At 40.3% G+C, this 13,928-nt stretch overlaps 1 protein-coding gene across 1 annotated transcript; it reads left to right on the top strand.

The window, feature by feature from the left end:
- The first annotated feature begins 1,028 nt into the window (after nucleotides 1-1,028).
- On the top strand, nucleotides 1,029-12,826 carry faxca (failed axon connections homolog, metaxin like GST domain containing a). Its single transcript, XM_029425598.1, has 6 exons — nucleotides 1,029-1,509; nucleotides 4,288-4,423; nucleotides 4,747-4,943; nucleotides 5,654-5,871; nucleotides 7,985-8,101; nucleotides 9,041-12,826. Exons 1-6 carry the CDS (start codon nucleotides 1,250-1,252, stop codon nucleotides 9,343-9,345), a joined length of 1,233 nt encoding a protein of 410 aa, XP_029281458.1. The 5' UTR covers nucleotides 1,029-1,249; the 3' UTR covers nucleotides 9,346-12,826.
- Nucleotides 12,827-13,928: the final 1,102 nt, after the last annotated feature.

Genomic DNA, 13,928 nt, shown 5'->3' with positions numbered 1-13,928 from the left:
CAGCATGTTACAAAAGTCATATTCACTGCCATTACCTAATAACTTCAATGTCACTTCCACACAAAGGCTGTGGTAGGACCCCTAGTGGCAGAAACAAAGAATACATAAAACATATTACAAATCAGTTTTGACATGAACAAGTATATATTTTTCATAACAGAGTGGTTGGAGTTAAAGTGGACACAATAAATTATACATGTTCTCCTGTCTTTGGTCAAAGAAACGTTCACTGAAAAGCACCAGAAGGTGTATTTACTGTATTCGCCTTTAGGTGTTTGTACCATGGGGTACAGCCTGTCCCCGTGACGTCACTTTAGCTGCGTGAAGTCAGCAGAGGAAAACGTCAACGCTGCCGCAAGCTGGAGCATTTCCCCTTCAACATAAAACAGTTTTATTACTTAAGAGAAGGAAAACGTAATGTAGCAAAACCAGAAAAATTATTGCATAGAGTAAGGAGTTGAGCAGTGAAACTGTAAAGATAAACTAGTAGGCCTTATTCTTGGAAGACAGTTTGACATGTTGCAGTACCACAGGTGTAAATAGTTTAATGAATGGGGAATAATGCTTCATGATAAATACCTTTTATGGGTGGAGACATGTGAAGCTAAAATAATATGTAACAGTTGTGCCACAACAAAAGAATAATGGATAAATTGTGGCATCCCAGCAACACCACACCGCCTTTATCAACAGTGAGAGACAGGTTTTGTGTTTTTCTATGCATCGTCTCTGGAGTTTAATTGTTATTCAAATAGTGTACGTTTAAAATATATATATATATATATATTAAAACTATTCTTAGCTCATAGCTAATCAAAAATCACCATATCACAAAAAAAGTATTTTTTATTAATGTTCTATGCCGTGCATTTTATTTTCAAACATATTTTCCTGTCTGTTTTGTGTTGCGTTATAAGGTTATTATTAGTGGCCATATTGGTAACATTACTCTTAAAATGTTGCAACGCATAATTGACCTTTATTTTGAAAGACCCAACCGGTAGCATTGTTTACTTGTCTAACTTGACAAGTGATAGGAGGGAGGCTACAGCCAGCGAGCTCCGACTCCTAGCGGGCTGCGGAGGATGTCGACCCCGCTGTGGGGACAGTCTCCGGGCGGGCTGCTTGTGTCTAGTCGGCTGTTCCTCGCCAAGTCGCTCTGCACCTGCAGCCCTCTGCACCATGAAGCCCCCGCTGATGAAGCCCCGAACTGCCAGAGTGAGGCGGAAAGTGGCTGGAGACAGAGAGCATGTACTGGCGCGTCGGGTTTGCCTGGACGCGGTCTTGTGTGGTTGATCTTGCCCAGAACCAGAGCTTCACCTCCGGCCTGCTGGACTCCGATGAGCTGCTCTCGTTTTATGGGTACATCATCGCCTACCCACTGCAGGACTACGGCGGGATCATGTCAGCTTTGGGCTCGGACTCGTGGTGGCGGAAGACGCTATATTTGACTGGAGGGGCTCTGCTCGCTGCCGCTGCTTATCTGCTGCACGAATTGCTGGCAATCAGGTACCAACAACACAGAGGCAGTCAAAGAGAGGAGTCACAGTACATGCTGCAGAGCTCATCGTCTTAATACACACTCAGGCATCCACACTCAGCACTGTTGATCTTATTCTGTTCATGTTTTCACTCCAAATCTCCCAGATCTGCTTTATTTCCCCCCTGTGGTTTGATATTACTTAATCTAAGGCTGGGCGGGGTAAGAGCGGAGAATAAGGGAATCGTGAGTGGGTGGATTGTGATGTAACGTAACCCCCCCCTCTCCCCCAACAGGCAAACACATTAGGACATTATGTTTATTTATTGGCTTTCTTTTGTAAATTAGCCGAATGACACGAGCGACCTATACGTCAAGGGTCACGGTTTATATTCACGGTCATTTAAAAAGATTACAAAAGGGTAACGGCTCATTTCTAATGTTGTTTTACAGAGGTTAGTCTCCAGGCCTATTTCTAGCAGCTCTCTTGTCATATGAATTGACATAATAGACTCTGACATCGGGTCACTTTCAATTGATCTCAAGGACGAGGCGACATAGGTTCATCTTGTGTTTGCTATATTGTGACCTCCCCTCCCTGCTCCACACGCACGTTCCGGTGTTTGGTTTCAGTCTAAAGCACTGCAGTTATGTGGAAAAAAACCATCTGATGTAAACAGTCGCACGCCAAAGTCCCACACATAGCTTATTAACAACTGCCAGGCAGGGCTGTTGTGAATTGATTTGTAATATGATATATAGGAATATATTTGTGTTCACTATTATTAATTTTGAAGGAGGGTTTGAGTCGGTTGTCCTTTAAAAAAAGAAGAAGCCCGGGTTACCTGCAGTCCAGGCCCACTGTTGTTGACGAACCAGCAAACACACAGTCATTATGAAAATAAAAGGATAATTCATCATTGACCATCAATGTTTATTAAAATGATGTTAAAGTGATATGAAATTATTCAAGCTCAACACACAGCGGGTGACATTCTGGTGTGTAGGCCCTACATACATTATACCGGTATACTCATAGCTACCATTAACGCTGGGTCGATTTGTATACGGAAATAACAGGCTGTTTGTTGTGCAGTGAAATATCCACTTTGATGGAGCTCATACGGAGTGGCTGGCCCGCTTTTGGGACATGTTTTCCGGTTGTTTTGGTTATGTCTGACGTTAAACATTACAGCTCTGCCCCTCACTGTAGACTAGGCTTCATTGTACGGTACCTTTGTCAGTTTATTGCACCAAAACCAGCCTATTTAAAAGAGAGCGGGAATTTCAGCACCACGCTGAAATAGACAGCTCCTCTGCTCTGTTTTTACGTTTCAGCACTCCACACGGCGGACAGGTCCCTTTCATTCTGCGTTGTGCACATGTGAATTTGTTGCCATTCGCAGGGCCTGCTGCCCTTGTCCGTGAAGTAGCCTCCAAACCGTATCCATGTCAATGCACCATAACCTTTAGCAAGTGTATGATTCATTATGTTGACAGCGCAGTTCTTCCCTTGGCTCTTATAAATGCCCCATGGCTGACAATCACTCAGGCGCAGTTAAAGACTCTTGGTTACAGATCATTAGATTTATTTACTGCTCACTATCTTACTACTCTTAGGTTAGCTTAGCATACAGACTGAAAACGAGGTAACAGCTAGCAGCTGTGGGGTTAAAGAGACTCCAGGAAGTCACCAGCCAAGAAATAGTCTGAACTTCATGAAACCACATTGTTGCCTTTTTTTTTTTTACACTTGGGGCTTTGCATGTGAGATATACGTTTGAAAGGTGCTGGTAGATGGATTTTGTGACCCGAAGACAGAGCCAGGCTTTTGCCTAACCTGTAGCTAACAGACAGATGTTAGAGTGGTATCACATAATCTAAGTGAATAACATACCAAAATGTTGAACTATTTCTCGAAGTCCAGTATAACCAGCACAATGGAAGTACATCTTAATTTGTGATCATTTGATTAAACACAACTTAATAGGGCTGGGCGATATAGAGAAAATCAAATATCATGATATGTTTGACCAAATACCTCGATACCACAACAATATTGTAGGGTTGACTATTGATGCTTTCACAAAATATTTACATATAAGACAATATCTAGTCCCATATTATGATATCGATATAATATTAATACTTTGCCCAGCCCTAATTCTTTTTAAATCAGATTCACTGGCTACAGTTTATGTTCTGGAATATGTGCGGTCTTTTATTCTTCTGTAATAGTAAACTGAATTTGTTTGGTACAAAACAAGACATTTTAAGGTGCCACCTTGGACTCTGGCAAACTGTGACTGACATTTTGTGATGTTATAAAAAAAAAAAAAATCTAAATTGGAATATTATTCATTAATAAAACTACTAATTCCCAGCAGTCCTAGCCATTACCACTAGAAAGTAGGTACTTAACCCAGACTTCTAATCTTCTAACCAGAATCTAATTTTCAATGTTGTGTGGACCTGCTTTTTGTCCTTAACTGGGAGGCAAGTCCCCTTAATGTGACTGTGAAAAGGATTATGTTCCTACAACATAAGTACAAATACATACACACACACACACACACACACACACACACACACACACACACACACACACACACACACACACACACTCACTCACTCACTCACTCACTCACTCACTCACTCACTCACTCACTCACTCACTCACTCACTCACTCACTCACTCACTCACTCACTCACTCACTCACTCACTCACTCACACACGTTTGTTTGTTGTTTTTTCAAGCCTCTCCTTCTGCGTGATCTGTAGCTCTGTCATTCTGTCTTCCACACAGAAAGGAGGAAGAGCTGGACTCTAAAGATGCCATCATACTCCACCAGTTCTCCAGGCCCAAAACTGGCGTCCCATCCCTGTCCCCTTTCTGCCTTAAGGTGGAGACCTACCTCCGTATGGTTGACCTGCCCTACCAGGTACAGCCGTGCTTATGTGTCTGCACGACAACCTCACCTGTTTGTCTTTTGTTCTCCTAAGGTGACACTCTAACGGTGCATGTTTATAACCGAGTGTGAGTATGTTTTAATCATCCCCATTTCTTCTTTGGTTGTAATTACTTTTGGGGTGATTTAATTATTGTCAAACTCTGAGTCTCTGTTGCTACCATCACTCAGGTTCCTGAAAGGGATAATTAAAGGTTTTGTCTTGATTGAATTCCAATTGAATTCACTTATTACCAATCACCAACCACTTTCTCTTTTCTCTGTTTCTTCTTTCCTGAATCCCTTTTCTCTCTCAGAACTACTTTGACGGGAAGCTTTCACCACAGGGAAAGATGCCGTGGATTGAGTACAACCAGGAGCAGGTGTTTGGTACCGAATTCATCATAGACTTCCTGGAGGAGAGGCTGGGCGCGAGCCTCAACAAGAGCCTGACGCCGCAGGAGAAGGCCATGTCTCGCGCCATCACAAAAATGGTGGAGGAGCATTTCTACTGGTGAGGGACCAGTGAAGTTCAACCTGAATGTTTTTGTTTTCTTAGAACAGGACAGTTTGCTTATAAGGAGCAGGAATGGGAATATTGTCCCTATTGAAACCCATTACCACAATATTTGATCCCTCAGCCATTACAGCATAAAATCATTTTATTATATCAGGCTTTCAATCGAGAGCCCTGGCTTCAAAATTGTAGTTTTTACTTTTTTCCACCAGATTGAGCCATTTTCTAATGTTTGCCGTTTGGGGAAATACATGATATCTTTCTGGTTTCATGCACAAAAAATGAAATGTTGTTGCTTATCATATTCCTGACTCATAACAGTGGCATTATGTAAACAAACAGGCATTTAAAGCGTTACTATTCTAAAAAATGTTTAAATGTGGTACTTACAGTATGATCTGGAATGAAGTTGATTTAAAATCAACAGAATATATTTAATAATAAAAGTAGATAAAGAATATTAATATAGGCTATAATATGTTTATGGTTTCCGACATGGACATGTTGGTCCTCTAAGACATCAAAGCAACTTTTTCAAAGTGAGGCATAAGAGTTAAGATGATTCTTAAAACTAATAATTGTAAAATGTTGCTAACTTGCAGCCTATTTTTTTATTTTTTGTCGATTCTAGTAGCAGTAGAAGAATATTCATCCTGATATATGTGTGTGTGCGTCTGTACAAATGCACATGTGTGTTTGTGTTGCAGGACCATAGCTTACTGTCAGTGGGTGGACAACCTGGAGGAGACCCAGAAGATGCTGTCAGTGAGCGGGCCGCTGAGCGACCTGCTTAAGTGGATCCTGAGTCACCTGACTGGCGGGATCGTCAAGAGGGAGATGTACGGGCACGGGATCGGACGGTTCTCTGAGGACGAGGTTTACGCCCTGATGGAGAAGGACATGCGCACCCTGGCCACTCTACTAGGTGAGAAATCTGGAAACATTTAGTTTTAAATTTATAAATAATGCCGCTCCTCATTTGGAAGATTAGAATCTGGTATAATATTAATGTGGGGGTTATTATGATCGACTGGGAGTAGTTTTTGCAGAGAAGAATATGAGTTAACCCAAACAACCCAGTCAACTTAAATTTGGAAATAAAACACACACAAAGAAAGCTTTTACCTCAAAATTTTACACAGGAATACATAATGTATGATGGAGAAGTTTACTTTCTCTTTCAGATTGGAACTGGACAAATTTAATAGAATTTGGGAAAACTAGATTGACTATATATATAGCCAATTAGATCAGACTTTATAATAGCGTTGTTCCCAAAAAAAGGATTATTCTTTATTTAATTGAAATGACAGATTGAAAATGTTTGTTTATTTGGTTGATGTATAGAAATCAGTCCTTTTTATTTATGATGTCTTTAGCATTTATGAGTGCACTCTGTATCCAAAGAGACTTAAATACATTCACTTTATAATTGTGAGACTTTGTCACAATTTGTGTCGCCTATGTGTTCACACAAGTCACCCTGCAAGCAGAACAACAGCTTTTATTGGCAAAGTATAACCATTGAAATCGCTTTTCAATGTGTGCCATGAGAACTATAACCAGGGACATCATGTTTGTACTTGTCAAATCAAGTAATAGCACAATACTGAACCCCTGTGGTGAAAAGGTAGCATTGCAGCCTAAACTCAATACATAACAGTAGAGCTGTGATGTGAAGTTGTTACATGACAAGTGCTCGCTAAGGTAAAAGTTTCATAACTCATTTGATCTCTGATGCTTTTTGCAGTGTGGCCAGAAGTTTCTTTGGAAACATTTTCTGTACAAATGTATGTATGGACAGAGCCAGGCTAGCTGTTTGCCCCTGTTTTCAGTATAGATCGTGTCCATGTGACGTCACGCTTATTTCCCAACCCGGAAGTCAGCCATGTTGGTTGGAATACACAACTAAGACTGCGATAGAGAAACGGTTCTTTAGATTTCATAAAATCATCAAAAACAACAATCCACAAAAGAGGGATGAATTTCTGTCTACCGAACGCCGTAAGCTGTGGTTTAGCAACATAACTCGTGAGGATTTAACAGAAGAAAAAGCACAATTCACCCGTGTGTGTGGCGTCCACTTTATATCTGGTAAGAGCTCATGCTAAAGCTATGTTTTCAATGTTTACGTTAAACATTTGTGCTTATGATATACCCGAACACTGTAAGAGAAGAGCGGCGATGTTATTCTCGCACACTGTGATTGTATGGTTGGATTAAGTGAAGCATGTTCTCACATTGGTGCTTCGCTTTTCGCAAGTGAAGTAGTCTCAAGAATAAGCAAAACAAAAACATGCACAGAAGAAAAGAGCAAACGGCTACCATCACATGTAAAGAAAGTGCCTTATTTACCTGGTCAGCGATATGGAGAAGTAAGGTCACTCACAAACCACGGCTTGAGCGGTGTATCTCGAGCTCTTTGAGAGTGATTTACACGGGCATGGACGAGCACCCTGTCATCTTTCACTGGTTTGGTAAGAAGACTACCAACCCAGCCAGAAACAAAGAAATTATAAGCATCTAAGCTCTTGTATGCCTTCATTTGTGCGTTGGTTGCCCACGACGTTTGTAGCACAAGGTAGTTCACAATATCCGGATATTCAATCGGCGGTAATGAATCTAAATCCTCAATATAATCCGACGGCTTTAGCGTGTACGGGTCACGGCCGCAAATTTGGACTTTTTCTCTGAATCTTGCCTTTGCAGAGGACTCCAGAGAGTCACAATACTTTGAAGAAGTCGGAGTTGTTGTTGTTCACTTTAGACGCCATTGTTGATTTGTTTTGCCAACCAACATGGCGTCGCACGCATACGTCACACAGTTTTGTCACGTGTTTGCAAACTACCTATTTATGCTAAGCTAACCAGCCTCTGGGTTTATATTTAGCGTACAGACATGAGTGTGGTTTCAATCTTTTTATCTAAATTTCAGCAAGAATATCAAAAGGTGCATTTTCCCAAAAGGTTGAACTAAAAGAACGTCTCCAAATGGATTGTATTGTGTTATTATCTTGTTTTTCTGTGTGCGCTTTAAGGTGATAAGAAGTATCTTATGGGCTCTAAGCTCTCAACAGTAGACGCTGCAGTGTTCAGCCACCTGGCCCCTGCTATGTGGACGCTACCAGGAACACGACCGGAACATCTGATTAAAGGTGAGTTCATCAAAATAGGAATTTACAACTTCTGTGGATAGATACTATATAGTACATATTTAATCAATTTTCTTCCTGACTCTACTTTATATGTATACATACTATAAGGTTAACGGCACTTTCTTGTATTTTTTAATCAATCAATCTCTGCCGGAATATTTTATATATACTATGTTCAGCATATTTGCCCAGCTGAACAAGGAAAAATCTGTTCTTTGATGAAAGCACTGGTTTCCAAGCCAAGCAATGTCTACAAATATAAAAAGCAACCAAAAAGTGATAGTATATTTTAGATAACAGGCTAAGTAAAACTAAAAGATTTGAGAAGACATTTAGTGTAGAAGAAATATTCTTTTCTCAATCTTTCTCTCATCATGTGACTCGTTAGTATTTCCTGACACTGGACTTAGAAATGATGTTAGTCAGTCCTGCAGTTTTTACGATTGAATTATTGATTAATCTGCAAGTTATTACCAGCACTTCTAAAGATAATGTGTTTACTATCACATACGACAAAACAAAAAGAAGCAAATTCAGAGGGTGGCCAGATAATGTTTGGTAATTTTGCCTGAGAAATTAATTAAATGATTAATTATTCTATTAAAAATCCCCTCCACACATGTACAAAGGCATACAAAATACTCTTATATTCTGTCTGACATGTTTTATTTAAAGAAATAAAATATATAAAATATAATTGACATCCTTCTACCTCATTAAAAATCCCAGATTATGGGAATATGCAAATATTTAAAATTTCACAAGTTTATTTGCTGGACATAAATCACTTTTTATTAATGAATGTGAAAACAGCCTTCTGGTGTCAAACTCTACACAGTGAAGCTCAAACACTCAACTTTAGGAAAAAGAAGAAAGAAACATTTGTGCGTGACATGTTTTCAGAGCACCTCTCTCACTCAGCTGTCTGTCTTCCCCCAGGTGAGCTCATCAACCTGGCCATGTACTGCGAGCGCATCCGCCGGCGATTCTGGCCCGAGTGGTTCGTGGACCTGGAGGACTTCTGCTACAGCGACAGCTCAGAGGACAGCGGCTTGCCCTCTAAACTCCCTGATCTGGGCCTCTACTCCCGCACGGACACCTTCCAGGACGATGCACACACACACACACACACGTCAGACACGCACTCGCCAAAGGACCCTCTGTCGCCCGACAGCGACCCAACAGGCCTCTCGCTGTATGACTCTGACATGGACACAGAGTGCTCTGAAATAGACAAGTGTTGACAAAACATCCACGTGTAGTAACACCGCACATCGTACGCACACCACAGGAGGGAGCTGCGTCCCACCTGTACACATGCCCCACCACCTCTTTGAACAGAACATATCTGGGGAGGTAGTGTTGGTGTCTCCTGTGTCAGTGGAGAAGTTGAGGACGTTGAGGTCTAACTTGCACGCTGTAGTGGAGGAATCATTGAAAAAGGAGAGAAGAAGAAAGCTGAGAAGTTTGCAGTGGAGGGAAAGAGAAGAAGAACAAGATTCAAAAACCAGGAGTAAATGACGCTCCTGCTGAGAAACTCCTCCACGCGGTCGACATCATCTGCAGTCACAACTTCCACCTGTCGCCGCGTCGCCGTAACCATGGCAACACAGTGTGTGCGTGACCCCCCCCCACCGTCCCTCGTAGCAACTTGCACCGCCCAGCCTTGTGTGTGTTTTGACTAACCCTTAACGCCTTGTACTGATATGACATCGACACGTAGGGAGCTGTACAGGGATTCATGTGAATGAATGCAAGTCAGTGTAAATATATAAATGGATCAGATTTAATAGATAGATTATATATGAGTATAAATAGTATAGATAGCCTGCATATATAGAATCACCCCCTCTGTCATATGGTGTAAATACTGTAGGTGTTTCTTCTCTGTGTTGGACACAATGACTCAAATCGTCTCGTAGTAGTCTCCATGAATACACTCTGCTGGTCCAGGATCAGTATGATGACCTCCTGTGCTATGTGTACAGTAATGCCTGCTGCCCATATTTAAATAGTGCAGGGAAAAGTTAATGGAAGATAATGGATAGGAAACTGCAATCTGCCATTACCACTTATCTTTTGTCTTATTAAGACAATTATTTTACCAAAAAAAACAGCAGCATTTTTTCCCCACGTAAGAATCATAATGTTACAACACACATTGTCAGGAATGTCATTGAGGACAGTAGCTTTAGGTTAAAAAGACATTTTACCTGCATTCAAGCATTGAGAGCGAGTCATACAATCATCGAAATAGATGTAATAGATAGCCTGAAGGAAAGTGCATAGCTGCTACGTGCCGATAAAAACTCCCTTTACACTTCACATAGATGATGCTATCTACATTGGTTTGTTGGCTTATTCCTTCAGTTTAATGATGCAGTTTGTTCGTCGGTGCCTCAGATGTAGCCTATTGATCCTGAAGAAGGACTTTTTCTCTTTCTTTCAGCAGTTGTTTTTGGGATGGATACTGGATTGCTCAGAAAACCTGATGTGAAGCAATAACGGGTTAATGTTATGCTAGGCTGTGAGGTGTTTGGGGTGTGTGATGCCTCGGCGCAAGTTTTATGTGTGTTTGTCACTCAGCAAATGCACATACCAACATGTTGTGTGTTAAGGCTACTAATATTGATGCAAGCGAGGGGTATACAGTATGTATGCTTGTGAATCACCCTCTGTGTGTGGATGACGGCACACTGGTGACGTTTCACAGCCGAATCCTTTCCTCCCTAACACGCCTTCTTGTTAGGTGGTAGAACTTACTTTGCAAGCGGATCCATTGGAATGAATTGAAATCACTGCAAAAATTCTGCCGCTTTAAATGCCAGTGTGACCAGGCCTTAATGCAGATATATAGTATTTGTATTGTGAGAAAGCACAGTAACGCCAAAAATATGTTATGTCATTTAGAAACTGTCTCCATTACATCGTTTGTCCTCTAGAGGGCACTGATAAGTTTGTTTCAACTGCGAAATGTCACATGCTCATTACACATCTTAGTTGCAATTCTTTTATAACCAAATTGAGGCCAAAATATTGTTTACAGATCTTTTTTAAATCTAAAATCTAGCATCAGTCAGGCTCTCCTTGAAATGTATAATAAGTACGTAAATACGTAGCATTTATATGTAGCGGTGTTGTGAAATAAGTAAGACGTCAGCGTATTGCTGCCATGCCAGAAAAATAAAAATGGATAGAGTGTGACGTTATTAAGTGAAATGTTTATTGTGATAACAAAATGTTTAAAAAAAGATATTTCCACTTTATTAAGACAAACACTTATCACGTTATAATAAGAAATGTTATATAACAAGATAAATAGTATATTGGTATAACAAGAAAAGTGTTATGACGTGAAAAAACATTTTGTTCCAACAAAAGACTTTTCACGATGCAACGCGACACTGATTCTTTTCTTTTTCTGGCGTGGCAGAAATATTCTTCCGTAAATGTGATCCTGGTGTAATTTGTTTAAGTAAGATGTCGATGATGGTAAAGAATATAATGACAGCAAAGATCACCATTTTCCTCTGTGTGGCTCCTTCACTTTAAGACATTCTGGGTTCTCTGTTTAACAAAGTAATGTCGAAAACATCAATAAGTTTGGCTTCAAATCAAAGCCTTTAGCAGGAAGATGGTGAAGCCTTTATGTGTGTGTGCTGCAGAGGAATTTAAATACAATAATATAGTCTGAAAATGAACTGAAAATTACATTCTGTGTCTTAAAAAACCCTCGCCTGCATGTTCTTGCTTTCTGTCATCATTAGTCAGATTATGGAACCTGACTCCTAAAGCTCCTTTACTTTATATCAGTGCCAGCATATGACTTATGTTTTTATATGTCATATTTATTTGGTCTATTCTGTGTTTATATTTATTGATTTTTACGGTGGTTGTGTTTGAATTTAAGAAACAATAATATTGTGAATTGTTTTGCACTTTTCTTCTGTTTACACATGTTTTTCTTCTACGGCCGAGAGTCAATCGAGTGTATTGATCCGTCTGTTAGTGCAATACTGTAGATTCTCTGACTTCTACTGAACGAGCTGCATATTTTCACGTTGCCAGTCATTGCCGTAATCGCATGCGTGTCCATGTTTCGAGCTGTCACGTGGTAAATGTTATACTCATATCATGATATCGATGTCATTGTGTTCGAATATTACAGTCCCTCATTCTGCTGCAAATCTCACTGTCAAAAGTAGAACGTTTTACTCTGCAGAGCTTCATGTCCAGTTGAATCCATAAAAAAAACCATGAAAGATTGAGGTGAAATACCAAACTGACTGCTGGAGCTCAGATCAGCATGGTGAGGTCAGCGTTTGCTGATCAGCTGATGATCAGTGGACCTATAACAGGATCAAATCTGTGTCTGTGGGCAACTTCATCTGTCTCAGTGTTCCTAAGCAGTCAAAGGTCAGAGGTCTGGGTTCAGCCCTACAGTGTGTGTCACTCTCATCGAGATGTCTGCTTGTAGACTGTAGAAGCCATATTGTCTCGTGGTGCCGTGTGTGCTGAAACACCTGTGGAATCTCATCAACTGTAAATAAGAGAACCAGGGGGGAAAAAAAGTCTAATTTAAAACGCAAACATGCAAATAAATAGCTCTGTACTCCATTTAAAAAAAAAGATTCTTATGAATGTATCATATCTAGAGATAAAAAGCTGTATGACAATGGATTACTCATAATACTTCATTAAATATTGCTGTGGTATTTTCCTCTCGTTTTGTTTCAGTTATTGTGTTGTATGAAAAGTCACATGTACCTAAAGAAAAAGCTCTGTCTCGACACTTAGATGTGGATATGCTCTGGCATAAATCTGTCTCATAATCCCTCTCCCTGTGTGCCTGCTACCATATGACAATACAAAGCCCACCCAACAATGCTGAAGATTAGCTCTCTGCCCTTTTCTTTGTGCTTGTGCAGGAGCTCTGGAGAAACGGAGAGGAAAAAGGAGGGCAGAGAAAGAGAAAGTCGTGGGAGTGCCGCTGTGGAGACGGAGTGTGGGTTCTGGTGAGGAAAGGGCATGAAAAGGAAGAGAGACAAACATTGGAATGATATTTGATGACTTTGGCTGGTTGAATTTCTGTGGCCATTGTGCAGAATCCCTGGGAGATCTCCTTCCACATTAGACGGAGGAGACTATTCAGAACTGACAATGACACCGGAGTATAAAACCATCTCTGGTGAGTCAGAGACGTACAGTGTCAGAGGTTGTGTGTGTGTGTCTATGTGTGTGTCTGTGTGTCTAACACGTGGTGAGGTGTGTGCAGGGAGGAGTGAACGTGTGTGTGTGTGTGTGTTTAAAAATATGAATAATGCAGAGGATGCCTGTACAAGCGTGAGGGCCGTGAGCAGGGCAGATGGTCGCCTGCTGATAGGACATAATCCAGGCAACAGGGTCCCCCCAGGGAGTTTACACCCGTTGTAACGCACACACAACACACAACACACAAATATTCATTTTTTATTTTGTTTTACTAAATATTATTTTTCAATTTTCTCTTTTTTGCACTAAAATTGCACATATTGGTTTAGAGTTCTAAATAATAGACTGGATATTATAGGTGTAGATGAAAGAAGTAACTGATTGTTTAGAAATTCATTGGAAATAAATGAAAACAAAGATGGTTATTTGTTTTCATTAACTCTGAAGTTGTAATTCCCATTTATTCTTAAATTAGTTTAATGTTATCCGTGGTGGAATGTATAGCTATAAACATTTACTCATGTACTGTACCGTGTAAAGTAATGTAAGTACTGTTTTGAAGTACTTTTACTTTAATTGAGTATTTTTATTTAATGTTACTTTATATTTTTACTCC

The sequence above is a fragment of the Cottoperca gobio genome, chromosome 24, assembly GCF_900634415.1.
Source record: "Cottoperca gobio chromosome 24, fCotGob3.1, whole genome shotgun sequence".
NCBI classification, from domain to species: Eukaryota; Metazoa; Chordata; class Actinopteri; order Perciformes; family Bovichtidae; genus Cottoperca; species Cottoperca gobio.
The sequence above is the reverse complement of the archived record's forward strand: the minus strand, read 5'-3'. Positions and strand labels throughout refer to the sequence as shown.